The sequence below is a fragment of the Podarcis muralis genome, chromosome 3 (genome assembly GCF_964188315.1).
Source record: "Podarcis muralis chromosome 3, rPodMur119.hap1.1, whole genome shotgun sequence".
Classification (NCBI taxonomy): Eukaryota; Metazoa; Chordata; class Lepidosauria; order Squamata; family Lacertidae; genus Podarcis; species Podarcis muralis.
Genome location: NC_135657.1, coordinates 8,471,417 through 8,494,674, shown reverse-complemented (window position 1 = coordinate 8,494,674; position 23,258 = coordinate 8,471,417). Strand labels below are relative to the sequence as shown.

The 23,258-nt window shown below is 43.3% G+C and overlaps 2 protein-coding genes across 6 annotated transcripts in view; both read right to left on the bottom strand.

The window, feature by feature from the left end:
• The window catches only part of USP34 (ubiquitin specific peptidase 34), a 103,932-nt gene extending 89,195 nt beyond the window's left edge, over nt 1-14,737 (bottom strand). For 2 of the 3 annotated variants that reach the window (XM_028725173.2, XM_028725174.2), the window contains exon 1: nt 14,519-14,737. In XM_028725173.2, the coding sequence (XP_028581006.2) occupies nt 14,519-14,561 (43 nt within the window). In that variant the 5' untranslated portion in view covers nt 14,562-14,737. The remainder of the gene's footprint in view (nt 1-14,518) is intronic. The other variant, XM_077925420.1, reaches the window with a different exon arrangement.
• Nucleotides 14,738-20,736: 5,999 nt separating this feature from the next.
• The window catches only part of XPO1 (exportin 1), a 39,301-nt gene continuing 36,779 nt past the window's right edge, over nt 20,737-23,258 (bottom strand). For all 3 annotated transcript variants that reach the window (XM_028725176.2, XM_028725178.2, XM_028725177.2), the window contains 4 exons: nt 22,862-22,996; nt 22,591-22,750; nt 22,395-22,491; nt 20,737-21,787 (listed from right to left, as the gene is read on the bottom strand). In XM_028725176.2, the coding sequence (XP_028581009.1) occupies nt 21,641-21,787; nt 22,395-22,491; nt 22,591-22,750; nt 22,862-22,996 (539 nt within the window). In that variant the 3' untranslated portion in view covers nt 20,737-21,640. The remainder of the gene's footprint in view (nt 21,788-22,394; nt 22,492-22,590; nt 22,751-22,861; nt 22,997-23,258) is intronic.

Below are 23,258 nucleotides of genomic sequence, written 5' to 3'. Positions count from 1 at the left end.
AGTTTGGTGGTGTCGAAGTTTTTAGCTTTGTTTACTAGATAAAACCCCTTCATGGATCACTAAACAACAACAACACCTAGATAAAAAATGGGGGGGGGGGTCAGATCACCGCTAGGGTATCTGAAATCTTCCAAACAAAACAAAAGTTAGGAAACTTCCTGTATTTTTTTTTTTAATCGGAATTTTCCATATAGGCCACAACTTTGTACAGTGTTACCTCGAGTTACAGATGCTTCAGGTTACAGACGCTTCAGGTTACAGACTCTGCTAACCCAGAAATAGTACCTTGGGTCAAGAACTTTGCTTCAGGATGAGAACAGAAATCATGCTCTGGCAGTGTGGCAGCAGCGGGAGGCCCCATTAGCTAAAGTGGTACCTCAGGTTAAGAACAGTTTCAGGTTAAGAACGGACCTCCAGAACGATTTAAGTTCTTAACCCGAGGTACCACCGTAATCAACTATGGCAAATACAAATGAACATACAAATGAACAATCAACTTGAAGTATCAAATTAAAGAACATGTGGACTTGACACCTTGCCCAATAAATCAGTTATATTCAGCCAAAGAAAAAACAGAAGCAAATGGGGGGGGGGGAGAGACATTATTTAAACTCTCTCCTCTCAGCAGCAACTCTTGCTTCAACAGGTCAAAATAAGTTATCTCCAGCTCAGCAATTTAGGCATTATGCAATGTTTTATGAATATTCCAATGGCTCTGAAGATTTTAAAAAACAATTGGCACATAAAGAAGGGGTGGACAACCTGCCGCCCGCAGGCCAATGTTGGTGCACCAGGGAGCCCAAGCTGGCCCACGAGACAATTTTCCCCAAACCGTGTGCGTCACTCTAACATCATCTGATGGGCAGGGTTAAATCCTGCTTTGGCTGTGCAGATCTGTTCCCAGCAAAAACAGTAGCTGTGGTCAAACAGAGCAGGATTTAACCTTTGCCCATCAGTTTATGAGTTGGAGTTCAATCCTGCTCTGTTTGGCAGGATTTCAATGCCTTGCTGAAATTGAGTCATGTATGTATGTGTGTGTCCCCATCTTTTCCATGCTAAAATGGGGGGGGCACTACTTTTCAGTGGGAGATTCCAAAGCACACCACTTCCTGATTCAAATCTGGCTCACAAGGCTGATCTTGATAAGCATCTGGCCTGTGGAGCCAAAAGGTTCTCCATCCCTAATATAAAGCCTTGACAAAAATGGGGCTATTAGTAGGAAGTAAGCAGCAATACTGTTGTTCAACTCTTAATGAACAGGTGGATGCATAAAGGGGAATACAGTGGTACCTCGGGTTAAGTACTTAATTCGTTCTGGAGGTCCGTTCTTAACCTGAAACTGTTCTTAACCTGAAGCACCGCTTTAGCTAATGGGGCCTCCCGCTGCCACCGCCCAATTTCTGTTCTTATCCTGAAGCAAAGTTCTTAACCCAAGGTATTATTTCTGGGTTAGCGGAGTCTGTAACCTGAAGCGTATGTAACCTGAGGTACCACTATAGATAGAACAGAAGCCAACAATTAAAAAAAAATATGATTACTTTATTTTGCTGTTGATTTTTTCTTCTAGTGGAAAAAAATCAAAGTACTTTAAAATATCTAGTTGTGTTGTCCTTTACCTTTCAAGTTGTGGTTCGAGGACCCGATCCCTGCTTTGTGGAATGAAGACACACAGACACGGAATATAAGGTTAATGGGCAAGAAAAAGCCACAACTTTATTGATTACAGCAAGTGAAAAGGTATTGGCTTAGGCATTGGACCACAACAGATTGTCTCCACCCACTCGAAGAGGGGGTGAGCCCGAAAGGGGGTTTATTCACCAGAAGGTGGAGCCTGTTAAGCTATCCCCTGATGTCACCGAGGGTCGTGCCACGGCCCCCCGCCACACAGGCATCGGACAGGATCCATGACCGCCAGATTCCTGTAACGGAATACCCAAAATTGAAGGGGTAGGCGATGGCCACACCTAGCCCTTCCACACACCACAAACACATTCCAATGCCTAACCTACCCGCCAATACCAAGAAAGTTGTGACGATTGCTACAAGGTAGGCGAAAAAACCAAAAGGCCTAATGCCAGATGGAAAAATTCCTACCAGGCCCCCAGGACAACCTGGGCAACCAACCTAAGGTCCATAGCAAGGCCAAGAGAAAAATTAAGCCCTAAGCTCTAAGGGAATGGAGGGTGGGTGACTCGCGACAGGAAGGCGGAAAATAAGGCAGAATGGCTGGCGCAGCAGTAACTTAAGACTGCAATCCACGCCCCCTCCAAGCCGCCCGGTTGAGCGCTTACCTGTGGGCGTGGTGCACCAGCCAGGTGAGTGGGTGACACAGAAATCGCGTCCCGCCCACACCTCCCCTCTTGGACAGAGGAGAGGCTTTGTCTTTCTTAAGGATGATACTTCAGCATCTGATGTTTCCAGGTAGGGCTGAGAAAGATATCTGAATTCCTGGAGAGCCAATGACACTCAGCATTGACACCACCAAGCCAGATGGACCAATAGCCTGACTCCTCAGTTCTTACTACAGCTATAAATACTGGGCAAGATGGACTGAATATGATTGTCTGAATTTAATGCTCTCAAAACAAGGAACTAAGGCATCTAAATAAAATCCTATTTTTAGGAGCATTAAGCATCCATCAATTCTATATTCCTTTCCCTTCACTGTAAAGGCATCAGGTGTAAGGGCTGGGGCAAAGCTATTTCATTAGTAGTGCACTTAAGTCTCTAAAAAAAAAGCTCTGTATGAAACAAACTGTGAAAGTGGGCACAAGATGTGGGTCACAATACTGATAATGAATTATGGGGAATGTTGTGGAAAATAAATATGAATTTTACGGCATGATGAAAGTGGCCCAAAGATGGTATTTAACACCCACTAGATTGGCGAAAATGTCTAAAAAAGAAAAAGGTATATGTTGGAAGTGTAATGAAATTGAGGGATTTTTTTTTCATATGTGGTGGTCCTGTAAAATAATTAAGGTATGTTGGGAGACTATAATAAATTAAAAAGATACTTTAAAAAAATGAGTTCTTCTTCTTGGGGATGGTAACCGAGGTCCCCAAAAATAACAAAAGAGTTTACTACTATACACCAACACCATAGCTAGAACCTTATTGGATCAAAGGTGGAGAACAAGTATACAGTTGTTCTTCTTCTTGGGGATGGTAACAGAGGTCTCCAAAAAACCAAGAGAGTTTACTACTATACACCACTGACACAGCTAGACCCTTATTGGAACAAAGGTGGAGAACAAGTATACAGCGGTACCTCTAGTTGCAGACACGATCCGTTCCAGGGTGCCGTTTGCACCCCAAAAAGTCTGCAACTAGAGTAGCGCTTCTGTGCAAGCGTGGAGCATGATAGAGCAGTTCTGCACATGTGTGAAGCGCGCAGAAAGGTTCTGTGCAGTGAAACCCAGAAGTATATACTTCCAGGTTTGCCATGTTCGCAACCTGAAAATCTGCAACATGAACCTAACACAACTAGAGGTATGACTGTAGTGCCCACTAAGGAAGAATGGCAATGTGCAATGTTTGAATATGCTGAACTGGCTGGTCTGATGAACAGGGTACGAGAAAACGAAGATAAGGAATACAAGGAGGAATGGACAATGTTTATTGAACATTTTAAGAACTAGTATAAACAAATACATAGTTTAGCAAGTCTTGAGTAAATGAAGCAGAGTTGAAATGGATAATTTAATAGATAACAAATTGGATGATTAAAAGAATGTGGATTACGCGGAGTATTAGAAAAGCAAAGGAACCAGGAAAAGGGTGAAAGGGAAGTCATATGGTAGTGTATATGTATACATGCTGTATTTGTTATGAAGTTGTAAGTGGGACAGGAGGAGGGAAGGGAGGGGGAGGGGTTAAATATTCTCTCTGTTCCTGTTTTTGAAAATGAAAATAATAATAACAATAATAATAATTAAAGATGCTTGGAATTTTAGTAAACATTTGAAGAGAAACAGAATAACTTGTGATCAAACATAAAGGACAACAGCTAAGTTAGGGTTCCCACATGTCTGGATTTTCTGGACATACCCAGAACATTGTCAGAAGAAGTGTCCGGGTGGAAATCAGCAAAATGTCTGGGAAAATCCGACATACAGCAGCCCATGTTGGCTGTCTTGTTTTTGCCTTAAAATGCTCAAAAACTGCCCCCCCCAAAAAAAGCTCAACAGCTATTGTGCCTAGATTTGAAATTTAAGCTGAGTTCCTAAAGAAGAGCACATTTAACAGAGAGATAAAAACATTCACTGTGAAAGCTTAATTAACTCTGAAGCATGCACCCGGTAATAGACTCTGCAAGGTAAAAATACTGAAAAGTCACTTTGAATCTCCAGCATCATTTCAAGATTGAAGTGTTATTAAAGCATCAGCAATAGGGGTGCAATTAGTCACTTGTGTGGTCAATGAAGAGGAGTAACTGTTGCCTCCTGGAAAGCAAATGAGAACAAGTACTGCTCTCAGCTCAGCCATTATCCTCTTTTTAAAAAAAATTAAACTTTTCAGGTTTATACATTTCACTGATTTTACAACCATTTAAACATTTCAAAACTTGACTTCCTTCCCCCTCTTTCTGCATTCCTTAAATTTATTTTTAATATCTTCTGCATATTCAAATTAACTTAATTTCCTCATGTATTCATCTACTTTAAATATCTACTCTTATGAAACTGCAGCTTATTACAATAATCCCGCCAATGTTCTTATCTGTTTACAATTTATCTGTAAATATTCAATAAACTATTTCCATTCTTTTATTTAAAAAAGTACGTTATCTTGATTTCTTATTCTTCCGGTAAGTTTCACCATTTCTGCATATTCCGTAAGTTTTTTGTATCCATTCTTCCTTTGCTGAGACTTCTGTTTCTTTCCTGCTCTTGGCCATTATCAATGCCAAACATCTCAGAATGTAATCAAGAAAACCACAAACCTTGAGTTTTGAGCCAACAAAGATATTAACAATACATAATAGTCACAATGCCTATAGCACCACAAATGACATTATGAAAGACAAGTGACATTTAGCCACATCCCAGATAACCTCCTTGCTAATACAAGATTTCTTTCCTTTTATTAGATTTCTTGGCTGCCGTTCATCAGCTACAATCCCAGAGGTGCTAAACAACAAATACCATATGCATACACCCAATACCATCGCCACAAAATAAAAGAGAATTAAAATCAAGGAAACAGTAAAATCAGGAACACATACTGACATTCCAAATAGCAGCTACTGATAGCTCGGGGCCCGATAAATTATTTCCAAATGCTTGCATAAAAGTGAGTCTTCAGAGTGACTGAGACAAAATCTAACCAAGAAGGAAGGAAGCCAAACTTCCTTAGGGAAGGCATTCCAGATCCAGGGCACCACCACTGAGAAGGCCTGCTATAAGTCACTGTCCCCTATGAGCTTCAGCACCACATCCTAAAACACATATGTTCAAACGAGGTCATTATTGGAACTCCAGTAATCATACTATAAAAGGAAGCTCCAGCATGAAATCACTGAACTAAGATTCATCAGCAAATCTGGTTCTGTTGAATTCAGATTTAATCATGACTCTCTGGATTTCTTTTGCACTACTGGTGGAAAAATAGCATAGAAAAACTAGAAAAACAGTATCATCACAGTGACTGCTGTTATGAATGCATCATTCTGTTGTTATCTTGCATATGTGAGAGTTGTTCATAAAAGTGTCACAGACCTCTGCTGCCCTTTGCTGGGTCTACAATTTACCATTCCTTCTCATACCCGTGTGTGTGTGTGTGTGTGTGTGTGTGAAGATAGAAAACTGCATACACCGTCATCTGCCAACTACACCTAATGCTTCATGAATCTAAGTGGGCTCTACAGTGGTACCTTGGGTTACAAACTTAATTTGTTCCAGAGGTCCGTTCTTAACCCAAAACCATTCTTAACCTGAGGTGCGGTTTCGCTAATGGGGCCTCCTGTTGCTGCCGCACGATTTCCGTTCTCATCCTGGGGCAAAGTTCTCAACCCGAGGTACTACTTCCGGGTTAGTGGAGTTTGTAACCCGAAGTGTTTGTAACCCGAGGTACCATTGTATTCCACAAAGGTTTATACCACAATAAGGCTGCAAAACGTACCTAAGGGTAGTCCTGCTAGACTCAGTGGAACTTACTTCTGGAGTACACAGGAGTGCACAGGACTTTCCACCTGCCCCTCGCACCTTTCAGATACTTTGAGCTACAACAATCAGCAGCTCCAACAGCATGGCCAATGGCCAGGAACAATTTAGTTCAACAACATCTGGACATTACTAGCCTGGTAAAAGCTACATTACAAGTTATTTCCAGGGACAAAAAAAAACTCCCACAATCCTAACTCACCACTTTGTACTTCAAGATTAAAAAAAAGTGAACTATTTGCTTACATGTACTGAGAGAAAGAGGGGACGCGGGTGGCGCTGTGGGTAAAAGCCTCAGCGCCTAGGGCTTGCCGATCGAAAGGTCAGCGGTTCGAATCCCCGCGGCGGGGTGCGCTCCTGTTGTTCGGTCCCAGCGCCTGCCAACCTAGCAGTTTGAAAGCACTCCCGGGTGCAAGTAGATAAATAGGGACCGCTTACTAGCGGGAAGGTAAACGGCGTTTCCGTGTGTGGCTCTGGCTCGCCAGAGCAGCGATGTCACACTGGCCACGTGACCCAGAAGTGTCTCCGGACAGCGCTGGCCCCCGGCCTCTTGAGTGAGATGGGCGCACAACCCTAGAGTCTGTCAAGACTGGCCCTTTACCTGGTACCTTTACCTTTACCATTACTGAGAGAAAGGAAAGGTAGCGACTTTAATCTGTAGTAGTGATTATGATTACAGAATGAGAGGTAGTAATTATCAGTCCCAAACAAGAATCTAGTGAATCTACTCTTTGGGACAGATCCCATGAATTTCTAAGCCTGTAAAGAAGTATGTAAATCTCAACTGTGGCTTTGAAAATAAGTTAATAGCCCATAAAATATTATATTAATATTTATATCCTACTTTTCCAGCTTCTGAGCCGAGCTCAAAATATTTTACAACAAAAGCGATAATCAGCAATAATTTAAAAACAGAATAATAAACAATGCAGCAGATAAAATAATCCAAGAGGTGGAAGAGGAAAAATCCAAGGGTCAGAAGATGGATCGAATGTCAGTTAGGCCATAAACCTGCTGAAATAAATAGGTATTCAGGTGTGGCCAAAACATGGCCAGTATAGGAACCAAAGCAGATTTTCCATGCTAGCCAGCATCTTCAATAGGGACTGAAAACTTATCAAAAACCAGTACAGTTGAAATAGCATTGGTGTTATATGTTCTGAACAGTATTAGAAACTGGGATAGAAAAGCTAGGAGCCAAATGGCTCTTGAGACCTGAGTTGTGAGTGCGAAAACAGAATATCTAGTCATCATTTGGTGGGTTTGGCAACACTTTTTATTTATTATTTTGATAAGCATGAACTAATATGCAATTCACATAAGTGACACTCTACAGTGGAACCTCGGGTTACGGCGGGGATCTGTTCCAGAGGCCGCACCACAACTCAAAAACAGCGCAAAAAAGCGTTGTGTTTGCACGCACACAGCGTGATTTAGCGCTTCTGCACATGCGCAAAACTGGAAGTAACCCGTTCCGGTACTTCCGGGTTTGCACCAGTCGCAAGCCGAGGGTGACGTAAGCCGGAGGCAACGTAACCTGAGGTTCCACTGTACTCTTTATTGTTAAACGCCTTAACATATTGTCTATCCTTAACATACACTGCAAGGCTTCAAAGCACATACATTTCAGTAATCCTTGAGTGTCAGCTAGGCACAAAAAATGGGACCCAGACTTTTTGAGGTGCTTACAAATGGAGAATCTTTAGGTGCTAAATAAGCATCGCACCCTGCTAATTTCAAACCCCGGTTCTGAAAAACTGGCCTCAGTCAATGAATTGAATTCTGCACCAGGTGAAATTTCGTTTCCAATGAGTCTTCAAAAGCAGCTGCATGTAAATAGTTACAGTAATTTGCAAGCCAGCCTAAACATAATAAGGCTTCCATGCTTGAGCAACCACAGGTGACGTATATGCTTGGAATCTTAATAGGAATTACTCTCAAGTAATTATGCACAGGATTGCAGCTTTCCTTACCACAGAAAACCATGTGATAGGTTCTTCACAAATTTGTCCTACTGGGTACTACTATAACTACTTATTAGGTTAAGTCATATTCATGCATTCATGCATATTCATGAATTTGTACTTGAGAATCATTATTAGAAACTCATCAATATATAAGCTAGGTGCCAAATGGCTCCTTAAACCAGAGTTAGTCTTGCCAAAATGAATGACTATTTGCCATTTTTGGGTCACATGGCTTGAAAGTTGTATTTTTCAATATGACTTGATGACTCTTGAAATTCATTCTGAATGTGCAGATAAAAGATAATGGATAGAATTCTACAGGTTGGGGTATTAGTGTGTAAAAGAAGAGCAGATCCAATGATCCCCAGGCATGCACCTCCAGATAGTGGAGACGTCAGGTGCCAATCCTGGCACCCAGGCATCTTTACTTGGTCGCAAGTGGCCGATATACAGGTGTGAAATGCACCTGGCGAATTTTGAATGCTATTCAGCTTCAATTCCTAATTATCATTTATTAATAGTATTCAGTCATAGTTGCATGCTAGTGGTGGCTTTGAAAAGAAACGATTCTGCTTATGCAAGACAGGGCATCTGGTTCTTGCTAATCCTTCCTACAGAATGCAAATTCCCATGCCCCTCAGGATTAGGGAGCCCGCTGGAATGGGATGTGGTACAGCACAGAGAGATGCACCTTGGAGTGGTGGCAACACTTCTGCTACTGCAAAGCCACTACCTGGGTAGAACCCAATGTGGATACATTGCCAAAAAAAAATCTTAATACATAATTGACACTTAGGCACCTTTCATAAATTAAAAGCAAGCCTATTCTAAACTCAGAAATCTGTTCTTCTGTCCAAAAGTACTACATATACAGGCCCTATATATTATGAGAATTGGATTCTTTGGACTCTAATAAGTTTCTAAGACTCCAATGGCTGGCGCCTGTTCCAGGCAGACTATCTCTATAGGGGCATCAGATAGTGTCTGCCCTGTGGGAAGGAAGAAGAGAGCAGGGGAGGAAGCGAAGGCAACAACAGAGCGTGCTCAAGTGAAATGCAGTAGGCATTACTAATTTGAAACTGTGGCTCTAAAATCTCCAATTATGTTATTACATCAGAAATTCAACGAACAAATCTTATTTCAGAGACAAAGCGTAAACATCCAATATTAAGAGTTGCAGTCAGTTCATATACCTCCTCTGTGAAACATGCACATAGTATAGTCCTGATCTCAAATTTTCAGAACCATTTGGATATGGTTGCATCTCAAAAGAGCATTCCCACATGGTTCACAAGGAACATGGAACAGCTATCCTAGGAACACAAGTTAACCAAGAATTTAATTCTAGATCAGAGTTCTGTATTAGCAGATTACTCATACTGAACCCACTGGAGGAAAGGGGATTAGGATAATATAAAAAAACGAACACTTATCACATGCTTAACTTTCATCAAAGGAGCAACAGGACTATAGTCCATGTGATCTCTGAAGATAAGCCAATGCTGCATTAAGTTCTAAAGACTACATTATTTTATGTTCCACAAATCATTTCTAAGCATTACTCAAAGTAGCTGCTAATGGTCATGTTGACACACACACACACACACCCCACTTCAGTTTTATAAACACACTCTAAATTTTAAATTCCAGCAATATTTATCCAGAAGAAGGAAAACAAGGATGGAACCCAATAGTCTTTAGATTTAGATTTTAATGTCCTTTTTGCTTGGCAATCTGTAAATCAAGGTTGAGGAACCTTTTTTCTGTCAAGAGCAGCATTCTCCAAGGGGCAATCTATCAGGTGCCACATGGCAGCAGTGGGAATCGCCAGAGCCAAAATTTTCCTTTTCTGCCATAACTTTTCACACCTTTCCACCCTCCTGGCCACTGGCATGAAATGAAGTCACAGTTCTAGGGGCCCAGATTGACCACCACACATATTGATAGCACTATATTAACATGCAGCAGCACTGCTTACAGTGCAGATGTAGAACCAGGGCCAACAGACAGCATGGCCAAATGGAGAAGGATTATGGAACCTGCAGACCAACGACAACTGGAGCGCCACAGGTACCCAATCCCTGGTTTAGACAAAGGGAGCCTCACACTTCCTCTTTGTAGAGTGCCTCAGTCCATCACTGAGTATAACTGTAGGAAGAAGAACTGCAGAGTTCCAGAATATCCCCACACAACTTCCCTGAACACAATATTCTAGTATTATGTATTCCTGTTCAGAAACTTTTAACCCAATATTGTCAACAGTACAGATGGTACACTATACTCAAATAACTTATATCACAGCCGCTGATGCCTTTTGCCTCATTCTTGCGGTGGAATAGTATTTTTGAGGCAAAGTAGATGCATCAAAAAGTATAATTGTTTTCTATTGCATTATGTGGTCTCTAGAACTAGTTGCACACAAAGCACAGGGAAAGGAAAGATGTGGCAGCAAAATGCATGTTTCTTGGGGAAAACTTTCATCACAAGGAGATAACTGCCCCATCCTGTTTCTGGCCTTTCTATATCCTCTGCTATGGCAAGTGCCTCTCATTCTCTTACTTGGGCTAGAGACTATTTCCCAGCCAGCAGGAAGAAGCAAATTTTAGAATAGAGTGTTGTGGATAAGAGAAAAACTAGTCCCTTTGCTATGCAAATCCTTTTTATGTGATTCCTTCACCTTTGTCCAATGATGTTATTATTTTAACATTCTCTTGAACATTGTATTATTTCCTCCTTGTCCCAATTATTGCAGCTTGGTATCTAAAACAGTTCATTTTAATTCTCTCACTCTCTTTCAAAATGGCATGTGTCAAAATACATGTTTGTGTTTTCCGCTTAGTATACACAAATACTCTTTAACAATGTTCAGTGACACAGTGGAAGTTTAATTTAGTTCCCGAATCTCTCTCAAGGCTCAGCTCCAGTAGTTTTAGTAGAATGAAAAGCAATTCCAAATGCTCAGCAGGCAGGACAGAGAACTGTTGGCAATCCCTGACTCACAAGTTTTAAACATGACCTCATTCATTACCAGTTTTCACTGGCTGCTTTCTTTCCTTTTGAAGTGAATGTAGACTTGGAATTTCCAGTTGTGATAGCTGTAATACTAAAATAAGTAAATAATGAAGAGTTTCTTGAACAAAACAGTAAAAAGGTGAGCCTCCACCCCACAATCTGCAATGCACAACACTCAATGGGTAATATCTTCTCACAAGTGATGCGACTATTTTTAATTTGCTCCACCACATTTTGTAGGTTGCATGTGTTATATTAGAGAGTCAGCATCTGACATTCTCTCTCTATGCCATTACTAGTGTGATTTTGGGGGATTCTTGAGATACTGCAAATGAAACAAATGGATATCATGACTGTAATCTGGGTCCCTTTCATAGCATTAGTTAGTAAATTCAGTTCTCAGAATTGTCAGTTACAACTAGGCATGCACCAGATGAACTAAAGTGGGCAAGAAAGTGAGTACGCATGCATGCACAAAGGGGGAAGGCTGCATATACACTATACATTTAAAACATGACCCACCCCTACTCCAGGAATCCAGTGGTTAAGGATACTGCTAATTGTAGCTTGTGATAAGTAAACCAGTTCCCAGGATTCTTTGGTGGGATGTGACTTAAATGTATGATGTATACACAGTCAAATATTTATGATAAGATCACTTCATGCAAAGCATTGCAGATACTGTACTTGAAAAGCCATGATTTTAGATTCATTGCATAATTAGCCTGCAGTCTTAACCCCACTTACCTTGGTGTAAGCCACTTTGGTTTCATGTCTGATTTTGAGTAGACATGGAAGTTAGTGGGACTTACACTGCGGGGAAATTCATGAAAATACAAATGCAGTGCCAACATTCTTTTCTGAATTTCAAGTACTGCAATTACTTTTCTTCCCTCCACTTTTTTCCTTAACCAGTGACTACTGTCCACAGAACATTAAACTACAGCTTTGCCTTAAGTATTGCAATCAAAATTCTTTCTAATTGTCTTAATGTTATTTTAGTGTGCTCAATATGGATACTCAAATCTTATGAAAATAAGTTTCTAAACTCAAACAATCAAAAGCATACTTAGGCAAACTTGGCCCTCCAGATGTTTTGGGACTACAATTCCCATCATTCCTGACCACCAGTCCTGTTAGCTAGGGATCATGGGAGTTGTAGTCCCAAAACATTTGGAGGGCCAAGTTGGCCTATGCCTGATCTAAAGCCTCATTAACACCTGTGCAAAAAATCTGAGGAGGACTCAATGACTGATAACTCCATAATCTACAGTCATTCCAGATTGATCTCAACACATCAGGGTTCTTTCTCTCCACCTCAAAGTTAAAGCCATACCAGTCCATACCAACAAACTATATAATAGAAACAAATATATAAACACTTAGAAGCGGTAAAACCAACCGCTGCCTGAAATCATAACACAATCAGAGCAAATCAGAAGTAAGTCACAGGCTTCACTGAGATTATGCAAGCACAGGGTAAGTTTTGGATCTACATCTAGCATCAGAAATGGACATACCAAATCCTCAAATAATAAGGGCTACAGAATGCACCACTGGCAAAACATTTAACTCTTCAATAACAAGATACAGTAATTACACATAAATAATTACATGTTAATAACCAAACCAGCTGGTAAAGCAGCCTTTAATTAGAAAATTATTAAGTTCTGGTCAAGAGTTTTCTTTGATCTATTCCTCTCCCAGGAGCTTATCCTAACAAAAACCCTATATTGCATTTATTAGCAATCACCAGCACCTTCCAAATACTGTACATGATTGAGAAATAAGTGAATATAAACATTTTCTCCATTTTCCTTCAGTCTGCACACACAGAAGATAATGTTCTCTGGACACCTTTTATAGGATCAGGAACTGTACAAGGATTTCCCCTCTTTTACATCAATTTCATTATTTACACATTCTAACATTTTAGGGAGATTTGCCTATCAACATCCACCATCTATCTATGGTACCCATGCTTTCTTTATTGGCAGTTCTTTACCCAGGTCATCCACAGCAATAAAAAGTTCCAAACAGCTTGCATAAACTTGAACTAGGAATCCATTTTAATCCAAACCTTGCACATATTCACAAGGAACCAAGTCTCAGTTGCAAAGGATTTAGACAAAAGAATGCATATCAGACACATTCTACTTCAAAGATGACTGTTTAAATCCCATACTAAGTATACAAAACAGGGATGTTTGTCTGCAACTAACATCCCAGCAAGGGAACAAGAAATTCTGGAAACAGGAGTCCAGGTGAGCTTGAGAGCTGCAACATAAAAAAACAATTGTGCAGATATGCAGAAGATGGGAGGAGTTAGGTTTTTGAAAGGAAGGAAGGAAGAACTTTGAACACAATTAACAACTGCAGTAGTTTACTAGAGGAGGAGTATAGTAAAAATTTACAACAGATACAAAAAGGCATTACGTTAAATGTTAATAGTAGTGCACCAGAATATGACAGAACCAGAGGCAACAGTGCAAAACTCACTATATGGATCCAAAATAAAAAGGCACACCACTACCATATCCTCCTTCATAGTCACCCCAACCCTTGACAGACCAAAAACAAAACACCCCAAGGGGTTACTCCCGGTTCAAGACCCCTTTGTGGCTCGTCCCCGCTTAGGACCTCAGTACAGCGGGCGAGGCGGCGGGAGGAGAGCGGAGTATATTGCAACTAGAGCTTTACTCCTCCCTCCTCCTGCGCTCAGAGCACATCCACGCAGCCAACTCGCAGCACAAGCCGGGCTCGCCTGCAGCCTCATCCCGAGCACAGGCAAGCTGGAGAACTAGGCCTCTCGGCTGCAGGGCGAGAGGATGCCGGCAGAAATGCCACGGGAAGAGCTCCGAGAGAGGCTTTTAAGTTGCTGCTGCCGCCCCCCCCCCTTGCACCCTCCAACTGGGGCGCGGTGGGGGGGGGGTTGAGGAAATCCCCCTGCTCCCAATAAAACCTCCGCATCCGTGTCCCTTCGCCCTCGTCTCGAGGGGTGGGAAGGGTAGAGAAGATAAAACCGTTCTTCCCATCTTCCTCGGGCCGAGTCCCCGGGATTGGCAGCCCTGCGGCGGGCCCAGGAACCGGCCTTCCTGCTCCCACTCTGCACAACATGGCCAAGCCTGCCTCTCCTCCAAAACGAGGCCAAGTGGATTTTTCATATATGAAGGGGGTGGTGAAATGGGAGGGCGACGCGGTGCCCGGTATCATTCCCCCCCCACTCCACCTCCTCCAAACGGGGAGGTCCGTGCAAAAGAAAAGAAAATGGGGGGGGGGAATCGTCGGAGGATGAGAAGGGGTGGGGATAAATAAATAAAAAACCGTCTTTTTCGCCCCTTCCTCCTCCGAAGCTCGGAGGCCTCTCCGACTTACTCTCGTTTAACACCTCCAGCAGCTCGGCGCAGCTCTCACACATTGTTCATTAACCAGCAGCAGCCGCCGCCGCCTCCTCCTCCCGACCATTGATCGATCCGCTCCCGGTCGCCGCTGATTGATTGATGGGCTGGCGGTGTTGGGGTGGGGGAGGTGTGGATTGAGAAGAGAGGGGGAGGGGCGGCTGTGACAGAAAGAGAGAGAGAGAGAGAGAGGGAAGGGGGGGGAGAAGGGGGTGGGGAGAGGAGGAGGAGGAGGAGGAGGAACAACCGTGAAGGAGGAGGAGGAGGATATGTGTGTGTGTGTAAAGTGGGTGAGAATGGGGAGGGGGGGAGAAACACAACAACTACGAGGTGGAAGGAGGGGGGGGGCGGCGACTGCCCGATGCAAATGAGCCTGGCGGCGACGGAGAGAAGCGTGAGGGAAGGGGTGGGGGGAAAGGAGGAGGAGGAGGAGGTGGAGGAAGAAGAAGAGGAGGTGGAGGAGGGACGGCGAGTCACTCACTGGCTCCCAAGGCCTCCACGCGCCGCCATTTTGCTGAGGGGGAAGGAGGAGGGCTGAGGGAGGGAGGGAGTGAAGAGGGGGGGGGTATAAGAGGAGGGAAACCTACGCGCACGCGCGCACACGCACGCACGTTCGGCCCCGGCTCGGGCGTTTCCGGGCCAGGGCGGCGGGAGACGAAGTGTGAGGGGGTGGCGGCGGCGGCGGCGTCGCCGGCTGAGGAGGAGGAAGGAGGCGGAGTTTCGAGTTCCCTCGCTCGCTCTCTCTCTCTCTGGGCGGGGCGAACGGCGCGCGGGGTTATGAAGTGGGGGGGGGGAATGGGGGAGTTGGGCAGGTTAAAATGGCGGCCTCGCGCAAGGCGGAAAAAGCGTCCTGACGTCGCCGTCGTCCACCCCACCCCCGTTCCCTCGGAGGGAGTCGGTGCGCCTGCGCGCGCTCCTCGCGAAAAACGGGCTCCCGCGCTCTCTCTCAGAGGAGGAGAGGCCGGGGCGGGTGGAAGAAGAGGACGACGATTATTATTGGGTGTCAAAGCCCTGCTCTGGAAGGAAATATAAACTCGAGAAATAAAAATGATACAGGGAATGGGGAAACACGCGTACAAATAAAACAATTTATATTGTGAGGGTATAAAATACACAAATATACAAAATGCACACATATATATAAATACACATACATATAGTGTCATACCACAAGTTAAATCCCAATAGATAAATCCCAATCACAAGTTAGAACCCAATAACACCCCCCCCAATGGTCAGAGATCATGGGAGTTGTAGTCCGGCAAAGGATCAGTAAAGTTTCCCAGGTGTTTATTACATATATAACTCGCGTTTCTTCCAAAAGAACTTGAGGTGTCTTCTTTTCTTTGCTACGCCCCTTCCCTGCATGCTCCCCATTTTATCCTCAGAATAACCCTGTGAGGTAAGTTTATCCCTTGGCATTCAGGGCTAAACTTCACTGGAGTCACCTATCAAAACTGGAAGATTCGTGTTGCAAATGGGCTGTGGGGTGCTTATCTCTTTCCCATTCATCAGTTTCTGACTTGCCATCAGTGGTACCTTGGTTCTCGAACACCCTGGTACTCAAACAACTTGGTACCCAAACACTTCAAAGCCAGAAGTGAGTGTTCTGGTTTGTGAACTTTTTTTGGAAGCCGGACATGCTCCTGAGTGCCACATTTCCAGTTTGAGTGCCACACATCTGTTTTCGTGTTACGCTGAGGTCTATCTGTTTTTGCTATTTGTTTTGCGTTTTTGTTTTTGCAGCTCTTTTTTGTTTTGTTTTTGTGGCTGTGTGGAACCCAGTTCAGCTACTGATTGACTGTGTAATTGTAGTACATTGTTTTTTGCTTTCATGTTATGGATCAATGGTCTCGTTAGATCAGGGGTCACCAACCTACGGCCCAGAGGCCGGATAAGGACCAAGGGACTCATTTACCTGGGCCGCAGCAACCGCCACCCGCTCTCACCGCTGCGGCGTGGCATGGGGACCCACTTCTGGGTCGGAGGAACACCGGAAATAGCTTGCGTGCATGCGCACGGGCCTCCTCCACCCCGGATGTGCAACACGTGCGCAAACGCTATTTCCGGTACACATCCGGATCGGAGGAGGTCCATGTGCATGCACATAAGCTGTTTCCGGTGCTCCTCCGACCCAAAAGTGCGCCGGAAATAGCATGTGTGCGCGCGCTCCACCGCCTTCTGCGCAACCGTCACTCGAGACACCAGTCCGAGACAAGGAAAGCTTGGAGACCCCTGTGTCACATAGTAAACTTCATGTTAAATTGCTGCTTTAGGGGTTGTTTTTAAAAGTATGTAACAGTTTAATCCATTTTGCATTACTTTCTATGGGAAAGTGCGCCTCGGTTTTGGAATACTTTGGTTTTGGAACGGACTTTCGGAATGGATTAAGTTTGAGAACCAAGGTACCACTGTAATCCTGTCATAAGATTACCAATGCATTGATCACAGTGTTCAGGTTATCCTAGGACCTCATTCACACGCAACAGGCTCGTTCCGCTCCACCATAGAAACATAAAACTCTGATGTTGCTTCAGCAAGAACCAAACTGAGACAGTCTTCTATAGTGGAAGCAGCTGCTTTCCAGTTATTTTTAGCCCTACCTGTACTGGGAAGTGCTTCTTTCTTTAAAGGGGCCCAACCTGCTTTTTTAGTCTCCTGTTGCAACAGAGCTGGGGAGCTTCTGAGTCAGGTGATGGCAGCAACAGGGGTGCAGGCCCTTCCACTCCTGGTGGAAGGACTTTGAGGGGCTGGCTCCTCATATTCTCTCTTTTCAGGTTCAGAGTCCTAAACTTTGTTCACCCCGCTCCCCGGGAAGAAGAGAAATCTAACTGCAGGATCATGGCCAGCATAGCCTGCCCAAGTTGCTAAGCACTTATTGACATCACATCCAACAGGGTGAAAAGGTTTGGAGAAATTAAGAGGCGTTAGGCGGGACACGGGTGGCGCTGTGGGTTAAACCACAGAGCCTAGGACTTGCCGATTAGGAGGTCGGCTGTTTCGAATCTCCACGACGGGGTGAGCTCCCGTTGCTCAGTCCCTGCTCCTGCCAACCTAGCAGTTCGAAAGCACGTCAAAGTGCAAGTAGATAAATAGGTACCGCTCCAGTGGGAAGGTAAAGGGCGTTTCCGTTGCACTGCTCTGGTTCGCCAGAAGCGGCTCAGTCATGCTGGCCACATGACCCGGAAGCTGGATGCTGGCTCCCTTGGCCAATAAAGCGAGATGAGCGCCGCAACCCCAGAGTTGGTCACGACTGGACCTAATGGTCAGGGGTACCTCTCCTAAGGCAACGATCCCTTGCGATGTCATCTAGCGGGCTCAGGGGACAGCCCATGAAATCATGTGCTGTGTTCACCACCCTCCGTAAAGACTTTCTGTCTGTGGCTGTCACGTACCACACTGTGATGCAATATGAGAGGACACTTTCTATTGTGGACCGCTAGAAGGTCAATTGTTGTTTAACATTGTTCTTTTGCAAGACCCTGAGAAAATGGTGTCTCTGTTGGGCCTTTCTGACCACCTGAGTTATATTGTTTTTCCAAGTAACTCACACTCAGTAAGACTTGCTGAAATCAAGACTTTGGTCTACAGATTTACTCCGAATATTACCATCTTTTTGCTATAACATAGGTCTTTTTGGGACCGTAGTCGCTGGTATGGAGAACCAGCACCTAAAAAAGCACTGAATGGCTCCTTGTATGCAGATTCTGGTTGTCTTGGGGAGCAGCAACCACCACTCTTCCCATTTAACTCTGGAATCAGAGCAGGATTGCAGGGAATTCACTTGTCTTGATAGCAGTTGGAATGCTCCTAGGAGGGACCTTGATCCGTCATCTATGCTCTAGGTTATCTATGATCTAACCTAACCTCTAGGTTAGAATACTGAAATGTGTTAAAATGTCCGACTGCCTTTGAAGATGGTTCAGAAACTTCAGCTGGTATAGTATTCAGCAGCCATGTTGCTGACCAGGGCAAGATGGCTTGGGCATATTACACCAATCCTGGCCCAAATGCATTGGCTGCCAATTAAGTTTCCAGGCCCAATTCAAAGTGTGTGATGGCCTGGGATTCGAACTCGGATGCTGAACCTGAGGGATCCCAGCTGCACAGGATTCCCTGCCTCCAGAACCAGCTGAGCCAGGGCTGGGGCTTGAGCCTGAAGGGTCCTCTCACCTGTGCTGGATCCTCAGGTGCAGGCATCAGCTGAGTCTGCTCTGGCTCCCGAGGTGATGGAGGACCCATTGCCTGCAGGTGCTCCACTCTCAGCCCCGTGAGAGGAAGCTGAGGTTGCCTCTGGGTCCGGTAACCCTCCAGCCTCTCCTGAGCTGCAGAGGCTCAGGGCAGAGAGAACTAAGTTCCCGCAGGAGGAGTACTCGCCTCCAGACCAGGAGAAGTGAGTCACCAGAGGATCGGGGCCGCCCAATGCCTCGGGGCAGATAAAAGCCAGCCAGTCCCAGGCCCAAGTTGCGGGAGCAGCACTGTTGGTTGCTAGTTCCTGCCTGAAACCTGTCCTGCTTTCCTGCCTGAGCTCCTGCCCTGCCCTGGCTCCCTGCTTGCATACATGTTCCTGACTTCACCTGACTCCCTGCCCTGCACCCAGCTTCAGCTACTACGGACTGCCTCCACATTGCACCTTTGACCACGGACCAGACTTGGACCTCGCCTCTCGGGTAACCCACGGGACCAGCACAGTGTGCTAGTTTTGACCTCTGAAGCCTTAAATGGCTTAGGACTGCAATGCCTCAAGGACCACCTTTCTATGAACCACCCTGGACTCTGTGATCATCATCTGAGGCTTTTCTTTGTGTGTGTCCTCCATGAGAGGTCTGTAGGGTGGTAGCATGAGAATGGGCCTTTTCTGTAGTAGCACCCCATTGGTGGAATGTTCTCCCCAGAGGAGGCTCACCTGGTGCCCTTGCTACATATATTTAGGTGCCAGATATTCCTCTATAACTCTATAACTTCCTCTATAACCGGGCCTTTGACTTCTTAAACTATCTATAGCCTTTTAAATTGTTTTCTTTTTCTGGGGCGGGAATTGGTTTGTATCACTAACCAGCCTAGAAAGGTTGTCAAGGTGGTCTTCTGTCAGGAACTGCTGGAATCTGTCACTGCCCCTTGTGGTGAGACCCTGAACTGCTGGTGTCAGCCTTCTAAGACTGAGTGAAGTACAGGCGAACCACACGTTTAAGTGAAAATGCATATATTTGAAATGCCATTGAAAAAGTCTGCAAACACCCTGTTCCGTGGCCCCCCCTCCTTTTGTGACATTTTTGGGTCACAAAAATGTGCTTCTACTGTATGTTTGCCAATAATGTATACAATGCCCAGTGTTTATGCATATTCTCCATTACTCATACTTCCTACAACATTCATTATTTGCTTCTCATATTAATTTATTTTGTCCTCCACTGTGTCCAAGCCTGCCATCTTAGGCATATGACACAGACTGATTTCAAGTAGTATGCTGTGCAAAAAGTTTTTGTTGGAAACGGAAGTCGACTTAGCACTTTGGAACCTCAATCTAGTTTTGGTATTTTATACCAAGCATTAAAAACACTTGAATTTGATTTAAGTGTTATTTTGCTTTGATAGGTACTAAAATGAAGAATTTCCAACTAAAAATTCTGAATGGATAATAAAGGCACAATACAACTTTATTTTGATATTCAAATTTTATATAAAAAGATTAACACTAATCATCTACCCTCATTTTCTTTAACAACGGCACATGAATGTTGCATTTTAAAAAAAGTAGTGAGACAGTCTCAGGACTGTAGGCAACATGGAAGCCACCCGTCCCAGGAAAACCAAGACAAAGTTGGCATTTGATATACAGAAGAGAAATTCTGGAGAAATGTTAAGCAAAAGTAACATTGATACTGCCAAATGTTAATTTTTTTGTTTTTGGTCATATTATACACTGCTTGAGAAGAGCCACAAAAACTCGGGTTAAAGGGGAAAAAAGACAACGCTGGGCAGGCCATTTCGGGAGACGTGTTGAAAACCTACGTTTAAAGAACCAATTTGCAGAGCCACTCTCCTGCAGAGGAAGGTCCCACGGCCATTATGGGAGTCCCTGCCAGGTCTTGCAGGGTCCGTAACGGGATTCTTCTGCTACTCTAAATTCTACTTGAATTTTAAGGTGATCAGAGCGTTTAATCCAATAAAAGAATAAAGCCAAGGAAAGGAAAATAAATGTAAACCAAGTTTATTTTGCTTTTTAAGTAGTGTTCTTAAAGCACTACAGCATGGTAAACAATGTAATTAGTAGAAGTCATCTCAAAAGCCAGAATTCTTCTTTAATGAGCTTGTTAAAAAGATGCAGCCTAGTCTAACAGGATAAATATTTTAACCATTTCACTTCGAGTTAATGAAGGCTCACAAATGAGCAACACTCCTCATTGAGGAAAACAAAAAGCTGTTGTCGACAAAGCGACAGCACACACACAAAAACAAAAGAACTGTGTAAAAATAACTAACTGTACTGTGTTCCCATACTCTTTTTTTTCCAAGTTGCTTTACAATGGGATGATATGCACATGATCTTGCTGCAAACTTGCCATACAACTTGCAAATACCAGTAAGCCTAGCCTTGCCACTCAGCCCAAAAGCTGCTCATGTCTGATGCAGCACTCACCATCCTATACCTAACAATTAATCTGATGGACTATACTCATTTACCCTTTTCTTCTAGACTGCAGGACAGGCTAGTAAGAAAGTGTTCCCTAATTGAAAAAAAAAATTGTGTTCTAACTGGAAAATGTATAATTTTGCAATAGACTTTACAAGTTATATGTTTTGCCTCTTTTACCCTTAGCCACAAAATGGGCATGAAGTGTTTTTTTTTTATTTTTAAAATGCCTTAATTTCCAACTTCATGCAAATCTAAATAAAGATGACCAAAACAAAAAAGCTTAAACAATGGAAGGATATTTCACAGAAAATTTCTTATACAAAAACACATAAGAAAAAAGGGCCACTAGGTGACATCTTAAATTTACAAATTGGCATCATTTTGGTCAACAAATATCCAAGTCCTGTTTTCTTTTACAACAAAGCAGCTGTACAGAAAGAAAACAGTGCAACTGGTTATTTTTTAATCACACATTTCCTCAGGAATTTCATGTGGATTAAGGATGCCAGGGACAGACATCTGAAGTTTGTGTTTCTCCTCCTGAGCCTGTCGAAGAGCTGTCTCTCTTTCTTCCAGGAATAAGTCAGACGTGTCTTCACCTGCAAATTCCTGTGGGAATAAAGCAGATGAGAAAATCCATTATAATCCAAACAACCGGCAAAGATCATCAAAAGCTAGAAAGGCAGTTACGATGCAAAGTTCCAGAACTTGGATGGATGAGATAATTTTATGCAATGAAATAAAAACCACACTCAAGAGTACCCTTATTGGCATCTGCATGTTTGAAACAGAACAATGACTTCACATGTTAGAAAGCAAATGCCACAATTAGTGCATATCCCCTTTTCATAACCTGATAGTTCTGCCCTTATATTTTTGGTCCTCTGACTCAATCATCCTCAAGTCTCCTGTTCCCTTAAGTATGGGCATTAGTCTCCCTGCAAGTTGGAACTAGAAACTAAAGTTACCCTAGCACTTTAGAAGTTGGCTACCTTTAACAATATGACAAAATTCACAGCATCAATATAGCAAATAGAGAGCTTTAGTTTTGTAAAATCATCTAGCAACTGACTTGGCATACCCAATCAATGGAGCATGACAGAAACTAGCAATACATAGGTCTCAAAAAAAAAGAAGAAAAAAAAAAAAGCCCCATGGTTTAGTCTACTTGAAGTCCCATATACATTCAGAGTAAGAGAGGAAATTCCAGACATACCTTTATCTGTACCAGGAAGTCCCTAAGGTGTTCCTTGAAAGCAGGAATATCCTGATTTAAACTGAAGAGTCCTGTTACAAACAGTTTAACCTGTGCACTGAAGTAATAAAAAAAGAGACACACAGAGAAGAGCAATTAAGACCACTAGTAGTTGCACTCAAGTTCTATTTAACCTTTTAATTCTAAACACACTTACTCTTGAAGATGAGGAAATGCAGATTTAAGGAGATTAGCAACATACTCCTGAATAAACATTTGGTTGCTCACTGGATTTCCAGGGTTTAGAGGAGTACTTATTTTTCCTTCTTCTACTAAGTTGAACATGTATGCAAGAATTGATGCATGCATCGTCAAACCTGGTGAAAGCGCACAAAGGAGAGTAATATTTAGATTAGAATGTATACAGCAACTGAACTCACCGTAGCTCAAGCCGTACAGGTCTTCCATCCCACTCCACAATTACTTACCAGCAGTGTGAGACGTGTCTGTTACAACAGAGAAAATGTGCTGAAGAATGTCACAGAAATAAGTCTGGTAAAAACTCTGGGCAGCAGCTTCTTCTTGTGCAACATTTTGTAAAAGTGTATAAAGGATCTGGAGGCCTAGAAGAAAGTACATGAAGCTATTCAAAATTTTAGCGCTGTAGAAGTTATGCATTTTAGAAACCAAGTGAAGTACATCAAGTATATGAGCTACACAGAAGCAAATAAGTTATCAGTCTGGGAATTCCACTATTTAAATTAAATAATCAGACTCATTACTACCAAATTTAAAATGAATGGACACATTTGGAGTGTCCACTCCACCAAACCTGGACTCAATAGAATTCCCATAAATTATTGAGGGAAGCTTAAAATCAAGTTT